Here is a 19,009-nt window from a genome sequence, read left to right on the forward strand (position 1 = left end):
CAGGCAGCCATCCCCCCCAAAACCAGCCCCAGGTGCTGGGAAAACACTGAGCTCAGTTTGCAAATGCTAGAGCCACAGCTATAGGATGGACATCACCCATGTTCAACAGCATTCTATGGACAACCACAGCCCTGATCCCTTCCATAGTGGCATCGAAGTGGGATCTGGTGGTGGTAAGAGCAGATTTCCAAGCCATGCTGGGGACTGAGGGGAGAAAAGGGTGACCATGACACATCAGAAAGGGTGCTGGCTGGGTTGGATGCTGGGGACAAGAGTCCAACAGGCGATGATAGCATGACATAGCTGGAGCTGGCAAGTTCTGGGATGCACCTGGGAGAGGGGATGTGGCTGTTGGGCCCAGAAACCCAGGCAGGATCTGGCCCCTTATACCTCCCCAGCTTGGTGACCTGCCTTACTTGTTCCATGGAGACCCCTTTTCTGTCCAAGGATGATGCCACCCCAGTAGAACACTGTAAATGGAGGGCTGACCCCCATCTCCCGCATCCAGGGTGAGTGTGCTCACCAGGGGCAGCAAGGGGCTGGGACCCCACAGAGCCAAGCACCAGCACAGGCATCCCCCATGCCCCCGCACACTGGGTGGGAGCGCAGGGGCAGCCGGCGAGGGCAGGGGGGTCCGTGGGCTCACAAGCCATTGCAAAAGGCACAGCCCTGCCCCAGTCCCCTCCAACCCAGTCCCCACGAGCACCCTCTCAGGAGGTCTCCCTCCTCCAGGCTCTCTCCACACCCCTCTCTCAGCTTTAGACACGAAACTTTCATAGAAAAACATTGCATAAAGAAAACAAAAATTACTTTTTATATATACAGCTGTCTTTCCTACTTCTTATTATCACAGAATATTTTCCCTTGTCCAACCAATCATATCTCATTCTATTAACAGAGTAAGAAAGTTTATGTATGTTGTTTACAAGCATTTTTATCTTCTCGTAACAGATCTATTACTGAGTGGTGTACACATAAGATCCTAACAGGTAAAAGCAGGTCTGCCAGCAAGGCATCATCTATCAATTGCAGGCCCTGTATGACATCCATTGTGAAAATCTAGAGATAAACAACAGAAGTAAATCATGGATGGAGATAGCTTTAAAGTTACAAAGCAGAAAAACAAAGGACTTTAGATACAAAGGCTCTAATAGACAATTTCCAGCTAAGGAGAAACTTGCCACTGTGAAACACTTACTTTGCAAGTTGAGAGACACCAGAAACTATATTCAATTAACAAAAGAGGTTTGCTTTCTTTTTACTTCAGTTTGGGAAATAACAACCAAGAAACATGATTTGTGTGTAAAAGAGACTCTTCCGACATTATGCTGAGCTCTGTACAGACTACAGCATTACACAAAAAAATGTTGTTTAAACAGCTTTTTGACTAAGAGATCTGAAAAATAAACTCCTTTCAGCAATGAACAGCTTTTAGAAAAGCTACCCTGGCTGATAACAAGCATCTCCATAAACCGCAAAGCTAATAAAGTCTGATTTCCCATGAAATCTTGTCTCTTGTGAACTCACTGCTGTCCAGTGAGAGGAGTATTCTGACAAACATTCTCCACAGCTAAGACATCCACACCACCTCCCTCTTGTGCCCATTCTTTCATGCCCAAGAATAGGTTAGTTCGTGCTGAAACTTTTCATCTGAGGACAAGGAAATTTTCCTTTCATCTGGCCACTTACTTTTAATAAAATTCTAGGGACTATCTTTTTTTGAAACCACTGCCCTGTAGTCAAATTAGACCACAACTGGCCAACAGACCCCAAGTTCACAGGGAAGAAAAGTGAGGAAGAAAGGGGATGAACAGGCAAAGAGTCTGATACACAGTACAGTAGAGAGGAAACAGTCTAGGAGGTTCCTGGAGTGTGTGGAAGATAACTTCCTGACACAGCTGGTGAGTGAGCCAGCTAGGGAAGGCACCCCGCTGGACCTGTTGTTCAAAGAGGAGGACTTGTGAGTGATGTGATAGTTGGAGGTCAGCTTGGGCATGGCGATCATGGAATGACAGAGTTTGATTCTTGGAGAAGTAAGGAGGGGTCAGCAGAGCTGCCACCTTGAACTTCCGGAGGACAGACTTCAGCCTGTTTAGAAGACTGGTTGACAGAGTCCCTTAGGAGGCAGTCCTGAAGGAGTCCAGAAAGGATGGACATTCTTCAAGAAGGAAATCTTAACAGTGCAGGAGCAGGCTGTCCCTGTGTGCTGAAAAGATGAGCCAGTAGGGAAGAAGACTGGCCTGGCTGAAAGAACAGAGAGCTTTGGCTGGAACTCAGGAAAAAACAGACAGTTTATGACTTTTGGAAGAAGGGGCAGGCAACTCAGGAGGACTACAGGGATGTCGTGAGGTTATGCAGGGAGAAAATTAGAAGGGCCAAAGCCCAGCTAGAACTTAATCTGGCTACCGCTGTAAAAGACAATAAAAATATTTCTATAAATACATGAGCAACAGGAGGGCTAAGGAGAATCTCCATCCTTTATTGGATGCAGGGGAAAACATAGTGACAAAGGGTGAGGAAAAGGCTGAGGTACTTAATGCTTCTTTGTCTCAATCCTTAATAGTAAGACCAGCTGTTCTCAGGGTACCCAGTCACCTGATCTGGAAGACAGGGATGTGGAGAAGGAAGTTCCCATAATCCAAGGGGAAAAGGTTAGCGACCTGCTACACCACTTAGACACACACAAGTCTACAAGGCTGGAAGGGATTCACCCAAAGGTACTGAGGGAGCTGGCAGAAGTGCTCACTAAGCCACTTTCCATCATCTATCAGCAGTCCAGGCCAATCGGGGAGGTCCCAGTTGACTGGAAAGTAGCAAATGTGACACCCATCCACAAGAAGGGTAGGAAGGAGGATCCAATGAACTACAGGCCTATCAGTCTGACCTCAGTGCTGGGGAAAGTTATGGAGCAGATCATCTTGAGTGCCATTATGCAGGACTTGCAGGACAATCAGGCAACCAGGCCTAGTCAGTATGGGTTTATGAAAGGCAGGTCCTGCTTGACTAACCTGATCTTCTATGACAAGGTGACCCGCTTAGTGGGTGAGAGAAAGGCTGTGCATGTTGTCTACCTGGACTTTAGTAAAGCCTTTGACACCATTTTCCACAGCATTCTCCTGGACAAACTAGTTGCTCATGACTTGGATGGGTGTACCCTTCCCTGGGTAAAAAACTGGCTGGATGGCCAGGCCCAAAAAGTTGTGGTGAATGGAGTTAAATCTAGCCGGCGGCCGGTCACAAGTGGTGTTCGCCACGGCTCAGTATGGGGGTCAGTTCTGTTCAGTATCTTTATCAACAATCTGGACAAGGGGATTGAGTGCACCCTCACTAAGTTTGCAGATGACACCAAGTTGGGCAGGAGTGTTCTGCTTGAGGATAAGAAGGCTCCGCAGAGGGACCTGGATGGGCTGGATCGATGGGCTGAGGCCAGTCATATGAGGTTCAACAAGGCCAAGTGCCGGGTCCTGCACTTGGCTCACAACAACCCCACACAGCACTACAGGGCTTGGGGCAGAGTGGCTGGAAAGCTGCCCGGCAGAGAAAGACCTGGGGGTGCTGGTTGACAGCCGGCTGAATATGAGCCAGCAGTGTGCCCAGGTGGCCAAGAAGGCCAGTGGCATCCTGGCCTGCATCAGAAATAGTGTGGCCAGCAGGAGCAGGGAGGTGAGTGTTCCCCTGTACTCGGCACTGGTGAGGTCGCACCTTGAGTACTGTGTTCAGTTTTGGGCTCCTCACTACAGGAAAGACATTGAGGTGCTGGAGTTGTGTTCAGAGAAGGGCAACCAAGTTGGTGAGGGGCCTGGAGCACAAGTCTTATGAGGAGCAGCTGAGGGAACTGGTGTTGTTTAGCCTGGAGAAGAGGAGGCTGAGGAGAGACCTTATCGCTCTCTACAACTACCTGAAAGGGGGTTGTAGCGAGGCGGGTGCTGGTCTCTTCTGTCAGGTGGCTGGAGGTAGGACGAGAGGAAATGGCCTCAAGTTGCGGCAGGGGAGGTTTAGGTTGGATATCAGGAAAAATTTCTTTACTGAAACAGTTGTCAGACATTGGAATAGGCTGCCCAGGGAAGTGGTTGAGTCACCATTCCTGGAGGTATTTAAAAGACATGTAGATGTGGCGGTTAAGGACATGGTTTAGTGAGGGACTTGGCAGTGTTAGGTTAACAGTTGGACTTGATCTTAAGTGTCTTTTCCAACCTAAACGATTCTATGATATATGCCTGTTGTAGTGGTGTAAGACCACTTGTGCAATGAATAGCAATTAGCAGACTTTCTTTAGAAAACAAAAATCATCAATATTCATTCTGAGGTAACCACCAGCACTGAGTTACCAAGCCATTTTCTCTCTTTTACACACTTTCTCTAGTTCTCTGAATCTTGACTTCCCTACTAGACAGTGGGATGTACTGAAGAGGAAAAATGGAAAGATTTTCTACTTTCCCTAGCTCATAGTCTGGCAGCTAAGTCTTTTTTCATAGTGGAGAGAACTGGATTTCAATTTCCAAAGGCAGAAGAATCAATCCTTCTCCCTCACAACCTGAACAGCTGGTCAGTACACAAAACTTATGTATAAAAGGAGACACTGCTGTCACCCCACTTGGTCTTGCTCTGCTGTCTGCCATGGATGAATGTTCTGAGGAGACTCAGCCTGCTATCATACATAAGGCATGCTCTACAAATGCCTATTTGGTTGAGACCCTCAACAGACTTAGAAGATACAATTCATTCTGGTATATTAACTGGGATTCAACTAACTGCTGTTCAACCTTAGCCTTTAGAAGGCTGCAGTACTTCTGTGCACATTGAAAAGCAAAATTTCTCACACCTGGGAAATTTATGTTAAAACTGGTTGGTCACTAGACAGCAGCTGACTGGGTCTTTGGATGACCATGTTTCAAAATAGGATGGAATAAAACATAACATACAACCAGGTCCAAAATGTCACAGCTGATCTGCCCTGAATCTATATTTAATACTACTAAATTCTAGTAACATTCTTCTAACATAGCTTTTTGAGTGTAACTTCCTGGTGTTTTAAAAAAAAGCAAACAGAAAATAAAGAAGTTCATGCAGCCTCAAAACACCCAAAAAATTATCTATTAACTATTACCCAGTTAATTATCACCCAAGTTAAAATCTTTACATCCATCACATAACTTGTGGCAGCTGATGGAGCAGAATAAAAACAGCAGTAGCTTGACATGCTGTAGGGACCTACTTCAAAGAAGCAACACATTTTGTCAGCGTGTTTCAGATGTACTCAATGGCAGCAGAAACCTACGGAGGCCTCTTAATGGCTAATGCTCTCTTTTCAGCTCCACTGCCCAGTCCTGCTTTGGCTCAGAGCATCCTAAAGTAAGCACTGTAAGGAAATATTCCATTAACCCATGAAGCCTATGGTTCAAGTGCGCTTATCTGGCTTCTCTACCTAAATGACATATGGAAAATTCCTTCATTCATTCTTCACTTTCTGATGACAGAAAGCATGATAAATTACTATTTGGATGTGTGCTGGTTTTGGCTGGGGTAGAGTTAATTTTCTTCACAGTAGCTGGTATGGGTCTATGCTTTGGATTTGTGCTGGAAACAGCGTTGATAACACAGGGATGTTTTAAGTTACTGCTGAGCAGTGCTTACGCAGCATCAAGGCCTTTTCTGCTTCTCACACCACCCCACCAGTGAGTGGGCTGGGGGTGCACAAGAAGTTGGGAGGAGACACAGCTGGGACAGCTGACCCAACTGACCAGAGGGATATTCCAGACCGGATGATGTCATGCTCAGCATATAAAGCTGGGGGAAGAAGAAGGAAGGGGGGGATGTTCGGGAGGTATGGCATTTGTCTTCCCAAGTAACTGCTCCACATGGTGGAGCCCTGCTTTCCTGGAGATGGCTGAACACCTGCCTGCTGATGGGAAGTAGTGACTGAAGTCCTTGTTTTGCTTTGCTTGTTCATGCAGCTTTTGCTTTGCCTATTAAAGTATCTCTATCTCAGCCCATGAGTTTTCTCACTTTTACTCTTCTGATTCTCTTCCCCATCCCACTGTGAGGGGAATGAGCGAGCGGCTGTGTGATGCTTAGTTGCCAGCTGGGGTTAAACCACGACAGGAAGACAGGAGCCAGAAAGGGCTGAAACATTGTCATTGCTCAACAGGATTGGTGCAAGTACAGGCTGATCAGGAGAAAGTTATGATAAGCTCGAATACACACAGCAAAAGTAGTCCTCAAAAAGGCTGATAGGAATAGGGAAAAAATTAATCACTGAACTTACCCTAAAATATTTTAAGTTTAAAAGGCATTGGTAACACAGTGAAATCTGTCATATTTTCATGGAGCTGAAGACATATGCCCAAATCATTATTTTAGGATGAGGGAAAAAAAAAAGATTTTTCAAACCTCAGTCTTTGAATAGCAATAAGATATTCTGAACGAAACTCATCATGAGTCAGTCACCTAGCATTTTAAGGTGAAAGCGTTAGAAGTTTGAAACATCTATAATTAACTAAAGACAAGGAAACATGAGAAAACCTAAGTAAGTTGAGAACATATGGAGAACATGACCTGAATTTCTTGAACTGGAGACTATGTCTCCAACACTGTCCTGCAGAATTCCTTAGGCGAGGGTGGAGTAGGAGGACAAAGGGGAAAAAATTATCAACAAATATAAACACTGCCATTTTCTGTCTTTTTCTTCACTAGGACTTATTGTCAAGGCACATTATTTCATGACAACACCACCAGAAGGAAATATATCCTTAAAATCATCTACATATTATCTTTATCCACTGCTAAAAAAAAGACCGGTTATCATAACTCAGTTTTCCTTATGTAAAATGTAGCTCTGACCACAGACAAAAAGAAATAGGAAGAAAGTATTGACTGAAATCACTACTCAACAGTAACCATAATAATAGAGCATTTGAAATTGTACAGTAATTGTCTAGATTAGTGATAGGATGGGATAGTTTCTTATACAAAGTTCATACCAGTGCTCACATTATGGTAGTTTTTACTGTTGTCTCTACATGAGCTGCAATGGTATCCATTAAAATTGGATACAGTGCCTTCAAAATAGGTTCCACCCATTACAAAGAAAATATGGGCGAAGAAAGGGTGTAAAGTTCCCCAGAACTTCCAGAAATGAAGGCCAAAGCTAGGTGGGGGTCACAGGGATGCACTGGTTTTCAAGTTATTGCCCTTTCTGGGGAAAGGCAGCTATCTTAATTCAAGTGACAATGATTTATCCATAAGATAAAAACAAAAGGTTTCATAACACAAAGACCTCCTCAAACATTATTCATTATATAACTTTCACTCACCTTGAATCTAGGAAAAGCCAGTCAACTGCCCTTCCAAAAAGAAAAGAGGTTTTTGACCCTCAAAATCTAAAAAAATCTTGGCAAGACAGAAGATCTATTCACAGCTATACTTTTATCTTTTGAACTCTTTACAAACAATTTACAAGCAGCATGAAAACAGAATTTGAATCCTAAAGTACCAGACATTATGTAACAGTGGATCGTTATTTAAATTACCAGGTTTGTACACTGATAGTTAACTCTGTCTTTTTTCCTAGTCTGCTCCTTAACGAAATTATTCAGCCTTCAGATCAAGACATTGTATGTCATTTACAGAATCACTCAATACTGACTTAGTTAATGAAGACTTTGATTAAAAACATAATATACAAGTGCCACTCCCTAAAAAATCTTGGTTATTAATTTTTGGTAAGTAATACGAGCAATAAGCTTTAAAACATGCCATAATCCTTAAAAGAAATATAAAAATAAGAAATTCATAAACACTCCAAAATCAAACATCAAAAGCATGTGTTATTTAGTTATCCATGGTAACAAAAGCAAAACTTTCATACCTGCACCTGGAATGATAGCCAACTTCGTTTCAACTAGGCCCATTTTAGCAGAAGAGGCTAAAAAACAGAATGTAAATGAGTTCTTGCTATAATCTGTAAGAAAAACTTTGCAAAGTATGCAATAATGACCTACAAAGTGTTAGTTTATTACATTTCCTCCATAAAGAACAATAAATCACTTAAAAACCTTTTGTTTATGAAAATCTTTAAATAGATTAAACTGATCTACCTTCAGTAAAAGACCCAACTACTCCCATCAAGGCAAGCTCTGCACCTTATTAGTTTTCACATAGCAAGTAAGCAATTACAGTGAGTAACAGAGACTTATTTGCAAAATGAAAAATACTAAAAGAAAAAGACTTACTATTTAATATCTTAAAATGGGGTAGAATTCTGTATCTAATTATTATGAATTCTTTAGCTGACAGAATATTCTCTAAGGGTCAAACAGCTTTACATGCCCTAAGTTAGCTACCCACAACTGTTCAGAACCAAGTTTCCATTTACTTTCCAACAAATGGCTTTACAGTTCTGACAGCTGGATAGGTCAGGGTTCTTCTTTTCAAGTGCTGTTGTCACTTTTCTTTTATAACAGCTTAATTGCTTGTGTAATAATACTCTCACTAACAACTTTTGCTTTTCCCTGTAACCTGTTTAGACAAAATCAAATCTCCATCTACAATGCTTCAAATACAGAAGAGTAGAATACTTTAATCACTAAATAAAATATCAAAACAACTATATAACCCTTCTGGCAATACTGATAAAATTAAGGTCATAACAATAAAATAAAACGTGTAACAAAAACAAGCCAGCTATCAGCAGTTAAGTTGTTTGAAATTAAACATTAGCAAGTACTTAGCCAGGTTTCTACTAAATCCCCTTAAAATAATTGGTTATAAATAATGTCAAATACAAAATAAGTTTTATAAGATTGTTGCCAAAACAAGGATTAGTCAAGCCATCTGCAACACTAATAATCCTATGTTATATAAACAGGATTCAGACCTACCTGCCACTCTTATATCACAGGCTAACGCAAGTTCTAGGCCACCACCTAATGCTGTTCCATCTATTGCAGCAATAGTAGGTACAGGCAGATTAGCTGAAAAAAAAAAAGTTCCAATTAATACCAGTCTCATAAAGAACAACTCTGAAACACCATTTCCTTACATTTTGTTCAAAGTACAGTCACACTATAGGAAAAGAGTTTCATAAAACAAAGCAGGACTAAAAACCGATTGCTCAGCAAGACTTTGGAAAAAAAATTTGACCCTCCCTCTAACTGCTCTGTGGCTGAATAGGTTCACAAGCCTTTTTCTCCAGCTTCTGCTCACTTTTGCCAGAAATCTAACCAGTAAACTCCAAAAATATACATAGCAGAACTAGGCAAACAATAGAACAGGAATACTTAAAAAAGGCACACACACAAACAGTCCCAGCTGAAATACAGATGTCTTATCATAATCATCTCTGATCATAGCTGGAAGCTCTCTGTGTCTTAATAGTCCCAGACATGGGTGGTGTGGCCACCACTACTGCCCCTTTCCTCCTGTAAAGCAGCAGCTAACAGCTCAATGGAATGTGGGAAAGTTGTCAGCCTGATGAACAGATGCACATGCTGCCAGTACAGAACAGGTAGCAGGGCTCCAGAGGCCTGTGATTTATCATCAGTGTTCTGACACGGGGAAGTAATTTAAACATTCAGCTTCAAGTACTGCTCTTCACCTACAATAAGTTTAAGTTCTCTTTCTCCCTCTTCACCATGAACTCAAAGAAGTTCAATGAAAAATGTGGTTTTTACTTGAGAAATAAACTTGTGTATTACAGCTTTATCTTTAACGTAACATTTCCCACAAGCTATCAATAATTTTAAACTATACTCAAACAGTATTTCAGTAGTACATTTGTGATACTAACATTTCAAAGATAGTCTAAAGCAATTAATTAGCTGAACACTTGGGTGTACAGCTTGTTGAAATGTTAAACCAACTCTTGACAGCAATACTTTTTTCTGCAGATCTTAAAAAAAAATATATTTTCTTTGTTTTAATGTTTCAACTACTTGAATTCAATGACCAGTTCATTCAGTCTTAGTTGGAAATTGAAAAAGAAAAAAAACCTGCTGCCAAAATGTAAATGAAAATTAGGTGCTCAAGAATGTTCTCTCCTTTTAAAATCTAGAAGGGTAATGTGACCAAAAATGATTAATTTAATGTATTAATTACAAATAATACTTCCTTTCTTTAGTGAACTTGTTAGTTCTGAATTTAGAGGTTGTGCTACCTAGCTTACCTTTTTCCTTTCTGACAGATAGACTTTAGATAACTTCATTTTTTTAAAAAATCAATTAAATGTTAATGTGTATCAGCATGAATAAATCTGTGTACAAACAGGTAGTCTCTCACTGGGTAACAAAACAAAGTATCAAATTAAATGGAAGGCTATTTTTAGATGCAAATCGACAACTAATGAAAATCCAATTGTCTTTAAGAAAGAACAAAAATTTACCAATGTTTTTCAAGATTATAACACATGCTTTAAACCAAAGCTCCTTGGTTGCTGGTTTAGATTGTGATTAAAAGTGATTATCTTAATCAATTACAATGTCAAAAGAGACTACTGATTACTGTCAGCAACATCAAGCACTTGCAGTCACTTAAAAGAGCCCAAGGTATCCATTACATTTTTCATCTACAACAGAAGGCATAGGAGACAGAGGAACAGAAGTAAAATCTGCTGTTTCTCTATTTACTTTTAGTTCATTATATGAGAAGGCAAGAAGAGAAGACAACTCTCACTTCCAGCAGGGCCAGAGTGCTGACTGAAAATCATAACCCTGTGACCATAACTAATGTGCCAAACAGTCTTGCAATCCAAGTTCAAAGCTAATACAGCTAGCATTTCTCTTAAAGTAATCTGCCTTTGCCATAGGTAAATGAAAAATAATTTGCCTGAACATAAAGGCATGGTCATTATTAACTGTAGTTTCCAGAAGTTACTGTCTGCATGTATGTTCCATTTCTCAGAGACTAGCAAACAATGTCTGGAGTACTATTTACATAGCTTTTGCAGTAGTCCAAGGCAGATTAGTTTCCCTACGATAAGTAACTTCCAGATTTAGCTATGGTACAATTCAAGTAGACTATTACACACGGAAATGAAACTTATAGAAAGAATATTATAAAACAGCTTGGTTTCAAGAATTACAGCCAGCATTCCTATCAAGAAATGCTAAAATTCATAATTAAAAGGGAGAAAAAGCAGTTTGATACCGTAAGTTCAAATCGTCACTTCCCAAGTATATTAATTTTAAAGGATGACGAGACATGGAAGTTGACAATGAATGAAAGGCAAAATACAAATTCTTTACAATAGCCCTGTGCATAGCTATCAAAAGAATTGAAGAAATTAATCTTTTTAACATGTTCTTGTGAAGCATCAGAAAAAGCAATAGAGAAATCAATTAGCAATTGCTCTGGATTGTAAACTGAGTTTCCAAATTACTAGAACTTAGTACCAAGGGCAAAGCTTCTTGGAATATTCACATTTTGTAGCACAAGAGGCACTTGTTCATGTTTATCTGCATCATTTTAAGACACAACTGCCAAAACTGTTCAGCTCAGAACAAAACCAGAGATGATGTTTCACAATCATGCCCTGTAGACTTAACTGAGTTGTACGCCCTCAAATTTTAAGAACAATAGATTACATAAATAGACAGGTCAACCGCCACAATGATTCTACATGGCAAGGCTTATTTTCTATGAGTGACAGGAAAAAAAACTATTTAAAGCTTTGCCAAAAAGCCCAGTGGTTTTACTCTCTAACATTCCACATTTTTGTCATGCTTTAAGTAACAGAAGTTTCAGGCAATTGTTGTACTACTAATCATTAGTGCTAGATTCTAGATCTTATATGGGTTTATCGATGTGCAATCATGAGCTGCATAGTAAAGTCCACAAAAGGAATTATAAATGTATAAAAGAAACAAAATAATTAAACCAGATTAGAGTGTACAACACACAGACAAGAGTAGACCATGTATATACACAGATTAATGTTGTTAGAAGTAGTTTAAAAAAAGGCAAAGTAATAAGCAGTATTAAACTGTAGTCAGAGAATTGCACTGATCTACTGTAGTGCATCTAAGTGTGGAATATGAAGGACACTAAATAATAAGCCAGTTCATACAATGAATTCATAAGGGATTACTTCACACATCTGTTGTATTGTAAAACATGCTGCATATTCTGCAGATAAACTTCCATTCTGCATGTAAAAGAAGCATCCCAAGCAAAAGCCAATACTCGTGCCCTAATACAACATCCATGCTTAATGATATTACAGAAAAGGAAGGTTCTAAGTGTAGTAAAGAAAAAGAAGGGCCCATTTCAGTATATGTTAGTCCTGCATCAGCAATAGATCCAGATATAAGACAAAAACACATTTCTGTATTTGAGATCACAGGAGTAGAAACAGAGTTTGGACTAGCTGAAGAGAAGGCAAACATGAACAAGCAGATCAAAATAATTTTTACGTATTAACTTACTTAAGGAATAATCTGTTAGGACAGAAGGCAGTACAACCTGTATAAAAGGATGTTTATTGGCTATTCAAGATATGATACAGGTGGAGTGACCAACAGGCAAACTGAAGAAATAAGAAATTAACGGCATGCAAAAAACTTCAATATCAGAAACTAAACATAATAACATAATACAGCTAATTAAGTCCAATAAACCCATAAAAAGCTCAGACAAAATTTAGAAAATACAATATCCAGCAATATAAAGAAATGAGCCTATTTCTACTCTGTAGTAACTGTGGATCTTCAGCTCAACTTCAGGAATGCATTCCTGGTAAATATGTATGTTACATGTAGTATTAGATTAGGCTGACGAGCAGCATCTTGTAGTCTTGGGATGCCTCCTTATTTCCTGTGACTCTCCATTACTGAAAGACATAAAGAGTAAAGCAAGCTAAACTCTCCTAAAATTTTGTCACCAGTACAGAATGTTACAGGAGGAAGACTTTGCATTTAAGCACATAAAACCACATGTAATGTGTGGGAAGCAAATCTCAAAGAATCACAACTCTTTTGAAGCAGGTAATTCTTATTTCATCTTTACATGACTTTCCACATGGTGTCTGATGTCCACGTCTGGTGACTAACAAGGGATTTCCTTTCTGCTTAGAGTTGATTATATGATGAATGAAAGACCAGCATATGAATACAGGCACCAGGTCTGGAGGATTCGACCAAGAAATAGTTTCTCAGATGTGTGTCACAAAGCCCACACAGCTGATTCATATATTGTGGACACTGACATTCTCCAAATAGAAAGCAGAAGATGCCTCGATTCTATTGACCTGAATCATACATGACTGTTTAGTCCTCTGACTAATTTGTTTTAGAAGTTCTTATAAAATTACAGATATGTAAGATAGTATCTGAGAGGAAACTGAATTACACTTAGTATTTTCTTAGCAACTACCAAGCAGCCTTTTCCTGTTCTTGCATAGCCTTACTTTCTCACTATTGACAGACAACGAAATGGTCTGATCAACTAGGAAAAACCTACTTTCTGCAAATATTGAGGAAGAAGGAAGGAAGAAGTATGAGGAACAAATAAGCAAATACAGTAAAAACAAAATGGCAACAATTTATATATGAAAGTAGTCTTGCCTTTATGAAACATTACATACAGTAGACTTTACATAACAGGCAATAAGCACATTCTTTAGACAGTGTCCAAGGGCTCAAAGGAAGACCTATCACTATTAGCAGTCCCTTAATGAGAGTTCCTGAAACAGGCAGAGAAGAATATGGTCATCCAGAATTCCAGACTTTGTGATTTCTGTTCCTGGTCAACCTACATCAACTTGTCCAGATTGATTAACTTAAAATACATGACACACATAAAAAAGAGTTACTGATTTAGAATGTATCAAACCCAGGGAGACCGATCTCTTAAGAGTACTTTGCTTGCTAAATAAATTTATACCTGTAGTATTTTCTGTTAGCAACTGTACCACATATTCATACAAAAAGAAGAAACATTCTCGAGCTAGGCACAAAATTTTGAGATCTAGGCTGTTCACATGCCAATGAGCTTTCTATGAGTACTATACATTTGTAGCTTGAGAGCAGTTTCAAACAATCAAGCTGAAGAACACCTCTAGTATTCCTTCCTATAGCTAGGATATACGAGCCATCATTAAAGAACTGGAAGTCCAGCAGACTTAGAATTCAGTTTCTCTTAAACGTCTGCACTGTGACTGCAGCAACAGTTGCAGTTCATGATTCCCATGAATCAGAAGAGAAAACTCCATGGAAGCCCATTCAATCCCTAAAGATGAACAAGTTATATACCATCCCTTAGATATAATTAACTTTTATCTTCTAAGTACTCTTTTATAGATTAGGACAAGTACTTTCAATTCAACTAACCACAGCGGTCAGAATTTGGTACTTAAGAACATTCAATCAAAGCCCCACTTTAAAGCGTGCCTTTTCAAGCATTCGATATGAAACTCTAAAATGAAAGACAGTCACCTTAACTCCCCTCGCTATTCTTCTGTTGTCCTCCTATACCTGGACAATGTTGAAAAAAGTCTTTATTGTTCATCTTTCTTCTTATTTCAGTGACCTCTGGCAATCAATCTTCAGAAGGAACAGTTATTCAGATGTAAATCAGAATCTAGTCACTACCTTTAGCACCTGCTGAACCAGATTCACAAGCCTGACTTGTCTTTAATTATCAACAGACAGCCAATGGTCTAGGAAGAATTCTTGTTTCCCAGTACTGACAGAATAGAAAGCAGTGAGAGTACTCCCCTCAAAAACTGTAAGTCTCCAACTAAGGTAGAAGTAGCAAGAGAATTCAAATTTACATGACAGCACAACTGAGTTCCCACAGAATGGAGAAATAGATTGTCCAAGCTATTTATTCCACACGTGCATTTCTGATTATTTGACAAATACAGTTGATTAGTGCACGGTGTATGAGGACAAGCAAATTCAGGGGGCATTTCTAAACAGCTCATTTTTCCTTTTGAATAATGGATTTCATAAAACATAAAGCAAGGAGGTTGAATTGTCTAAAAATATCCCGCATACTTTATTACATGGATTACTGGAAGAAAGTATGTTATAAATTGAGGGATATACAAAAAGTTCCACAATTCATTATCTAACTCAAGCAGATTAAGAAAGCATGGCAAATATCTGCCTACATATGCCTGCAGCACGTGAGAACCCTTTAAATCACAGAATGGCTGAGGTTGGAAGAGAACTCTGGAGGTCACCTTGTCCAACCCCTCTGTTCACGCAGCATCACCTGCAGCAGGCTGCTCAGGCTCAAGACCAGGTGGCTTCTGAAGATCTCCAGGAAGGAGACCTCCTTGGGTAATCTGTGCCAGTGATCAGTCACCCTCACATTAAGTAAATGTTTCCTGATGTTCAGGAAGAACCTCCCATGTTCCAGTTTGTTCCCATTGCCTCTGGTCCTGTCACTGGACACCACTGGTGATAGCCTAGCTTCATCTTAACACTCTCCCCTTTAGGTATCTATATATATTGATGAGATCACCTCCTGAGCCTTCTCTTTTCCAGGCTGAACAGTCCGGGCTTGCACAACCTTTCCTTATAGGAGAGATGCTCCAGTCCATTCATCGTCTTGATGGCCCTTCACTGGACTCTTTCCAGTAGCTCCATCTCTTTCTTGTACTGGGGAGCCCAGAACTGGGCACAGTACTTCAGCAGTGGCCTCACCAGTGCTGAGGAGAGGAGAAGGATCACCTCCCTCTACCTACTGACAACACTGCTCCTAATGCAGACCAGGATACCATTAGCCGCCTTTGCCGCAAGGGCACAGTGCTGTCTCATGTTCATCTTGGTGTCTACCAGGACCTGCAGGGCCTTTTCTGCAAAGATGCTTTCAGATCATTAGCCCCCAGCATGTTCTGGCACATAGGGTTGTTTCTCCCCAGGTGCAGAACTTTGCACTTTCCTTTGTTGAACCTAATGAGGTTCCTGTAAGCCTGTTTCTCCATCTTGCTGAGGTCCCTCTGAATGACGGCACAACCCTCTGATGCATCAGCCACTCCTTCTGTGTTTATATCATCAGCAAACTAAACTCTGTCCCATCATCCAGATCATCAATAATGTTGAACAGGACCGAACCCAGTATTGGCCCCTGGGGTACATACCCACTAGCTAGGGGCCTCCAAGTAGACTTCATGCTGCTGATGACCAGCCTCTGGACCCATCCATTCAGCCAATTTTCAATCCACCTCACTGTTTGCTCGTCCAGTCCACACTCATCAGTTACTCTATGAGAATTGTACAGATTAGGTAGACAATATCCACTACTCTTCCCTCATCTACCGAACTAGTCATTTCATCATAGGCTATAAGGCTGGTCAAGCATGATTTCGCTTTTGTGAATCCATGCTGACTACACCTGATGACGTTCTTGTCCTTCATGTGTCCAGAAATAGTTTGCAGCACCTTTCCAAGGACAAATTTTAATTTACAGGTAAGAAAGCTCCCTCTCTGTTTCTTAGTACATTTATTTAAAAGTAGTAACAATAATGGAGTCTTCAAACTAATAAAAAGAGTGGTCACGTGCCCCCAAAATGTCTAAACACAACTAAAGACGTATTTGTAGAATCCATAATTGATGGGTCAGCCATTAGTAAAGCAAGAACAAAGAAACAGAAGTCACATCATAGAGTGAAAATGTCAAATTGAGAATTATAAATTTGGGGGTTTTTATTACAAAACAATGTACTTATTTACATTCTGTTTATCTTCAGTGAATATTTCAACTAACAATAGCTTAAAACTACATAATACTGCAAGTCTGTGGGCTGATTCCTACACCAGCCATGTTGAAAGAAAGGTTCAAGATCTGTTACTTTACAAAGTTTCTTTACTAACCCAAAATCTGCAAGCTTTCCAGTTACAAGTTACAAAAGAGTTTTCAAAAAGGCCACAGATGTAAATAGGAATTTTGAGTCAGCATTAGTAATTATTGAAAACTACATGCTAGCTTGCTATAATAACTGGGAAGGGATTTTTAATTTTGTTTTGAAATAATTAAGTTTGTACCTAAGTATTCATACCTTGTAACTCAGAATAGACTTCTCTTCCACCTGTTCACTATCTAGACTTTTGATCTGTCTTGGTGATGTTGCTCTTGAGTGTAAAATTAAGATTTTTCCCTTCAAAAAAGTAAAAGTGCATAAACTATGCACCTTGAGTGGCAAGTACAGGTAGTCCATTGGCAATTATGATAACTGAAATATTCTTTATATTAGGAATATACTTTAATCATAAATTATGATTGAATCACATTTAATGATTAATTTTATGATTAAATCACATTTAATCATAAAATTACACTTTCACATAACTTATGTCATAGGAAATCAGAAAAATAATTGCAATGCAATACTATATCTTGATTTCATCTTTTGGGATCTTTTCCTGATAACATTAAGATGGCATACAACCTTTACACTTAAGAGAGCAATGTTAATTAATTGTGTTTCAGGCATTTACCTTGCCTTGTAAAATCTGTTATCAAGTCAATGACTACAACAGTTTGCTTGCATTTTCAATTGCAAGCACCACCATCAAAAAAGGCCCTTCTATGGGGAAAAAAGCTAACAGAAAACCAGTACTTCAACAAGCACTTTCATCCATTCTATAACACTATGAAAACTAACCAATGTAAGTAGCAACATACAAAAGTGGCTAAGAGACACTGTCAGATCTTCCTACATGAACTTGAAGGCAAAGAAGATTGGTCAAGCCATTTTTGTGCAAGGCAAATAATTAAATGCTACAAAGCTTTACCTGTCAAAATTACAAAGAGAATGAAAAAGTGGTTACTCAAAGTAACTTAATATATTTACATATGTTTTAACAATATCTCCATCTGCAAAAACATGACCACACTTTTAAGTCTGAACAGTCAACATGTGCATTTGGATACACACAATTCTCTTCATACATTTGCTAGTTATAACAGTGAAAGACCTTTAGCTACCCTCTAATTCCTGTACTTCAGATAAGAAGCTTAATAGACTGCTACTGTTGATAGATTTATTTGAACATTATCTTTGCTTTAATACCTTCAAAGTTCAGGCAGACAATTGGTAGCAAGAAAGAGCTGCATAAAAAAATTATTTTTCAGTACTTGGAAAGAAATTTTGCTTTTTAATGAAAATGGTTACTGCACATTGCTTACAGCTGATTATTAAGCAAAAGATATTAGTCAAGTTTATCTTCCCTTTATTACAACAGTAGCTAAAGGGTTTTCTTAAGGCATCTTCCTCAATCCCATTAATTTCCTGGTTTCCTCCAGTGATCACTCACTCTTATAAATGACCTAGAAAAAATATTTTCGAATTGACAAAAAAATACTTAATATAGGAATATTATGTACTTAATTTTAAAATTTTCTATTTGGTACTTCATTATTGACAGGTAATAGGGACAGTGTGGCTTATATTCTTGATAACAGAAGCAAAAGCTGGGAAACTAATGGGAATGAAAGAGGTGCTTTAATCAAACCCTTTAACTACAGTCTTCTGCAGCCAACTCTCCACAATACTCTTTTTGTACTATATAAAGTAGTTTGGATATTTCATTCATCTTCAGTGATACACTTCAGTTTGATAAACAGATTCCTCAGTTTCTTTGTATTTACTAATGTTTCTTCTTGTAGAAGACTACTTCTGCCCTCAGTAAAACAATGAAGAAAAGCTTTGGATTGAAGAAAAATGAAAACTATTTCTTGTATTTCTTATCCTTACTAAGTACATTTAAGAGCTTATTACTCAAATAGCATAGCACATATTCAAGCACTGCATTTACAAAAGAACAATGCCAAGGATAAATGATTTCAGTTACATTTTTACAATCTACTCCTATGTAAGTTTTTTTCTTTCATAGAGAGCACAAAAAATAAAATTCAAACAACAGCACAACTATAATCTCTAATAGTTAAGAGAATCCAATAGGAGAAGTTTTTCATTTTTTTAGTTGTCTACTTGTCTGATTTACAGTATGAAGATAACACATACTCTAGTACCAGTAGCATTCTTGTTTGACACAATACAAAGAAA

General features: G+C 39.1%; 1 protein-coding gene across 1 annotated transcript in view; it reads right to left on the bottom strand.

The window, feature by feature from the left end:
• AUH (AU RNA binding protein/enoyl-CoA hydratase) overlaps window positions 1-19,009 on the bottom strand; it is a 116,925-nt gene that overhangs the window by 54,924 nt on the left and 42,992 nt on the right. The window contains exons 5-6 of the mRNA XM_010568748.1: window positions 8,880-8,972; window positions 7,868-7,924 (exon numbers count right to left, since the gene is read on the bottom strand). Of these exons, the coding sequence (XP_010567050.1) occupies window positions 7,868-7,924; window positions 8,880-8,972 (150 nt within the window). The remainder of the gene's footprint in view (window positions 1-7,867; window positions 7,925-8,879; window positions 8,973-19,009) is intronic.

This window comes from Haliaeetus leucocephalus, unplaced genomic scaffold, assembly GCF_000737465.1.
Source record: "Haliaeetus leucocephalus isolate CR32 unplaced genomic scaffold, Haliaeetus_leucocephalus-4.0 Scaffold251, whole genome shotgun sequence".
NCBI classification, from domain to species: domain Eukaryota; kingdom Metazoa; phylum Chordata; class Aves; order Accipitriformes; family Accipitridae; genus Haliaeetus; species Haliaeetus leucocephalus.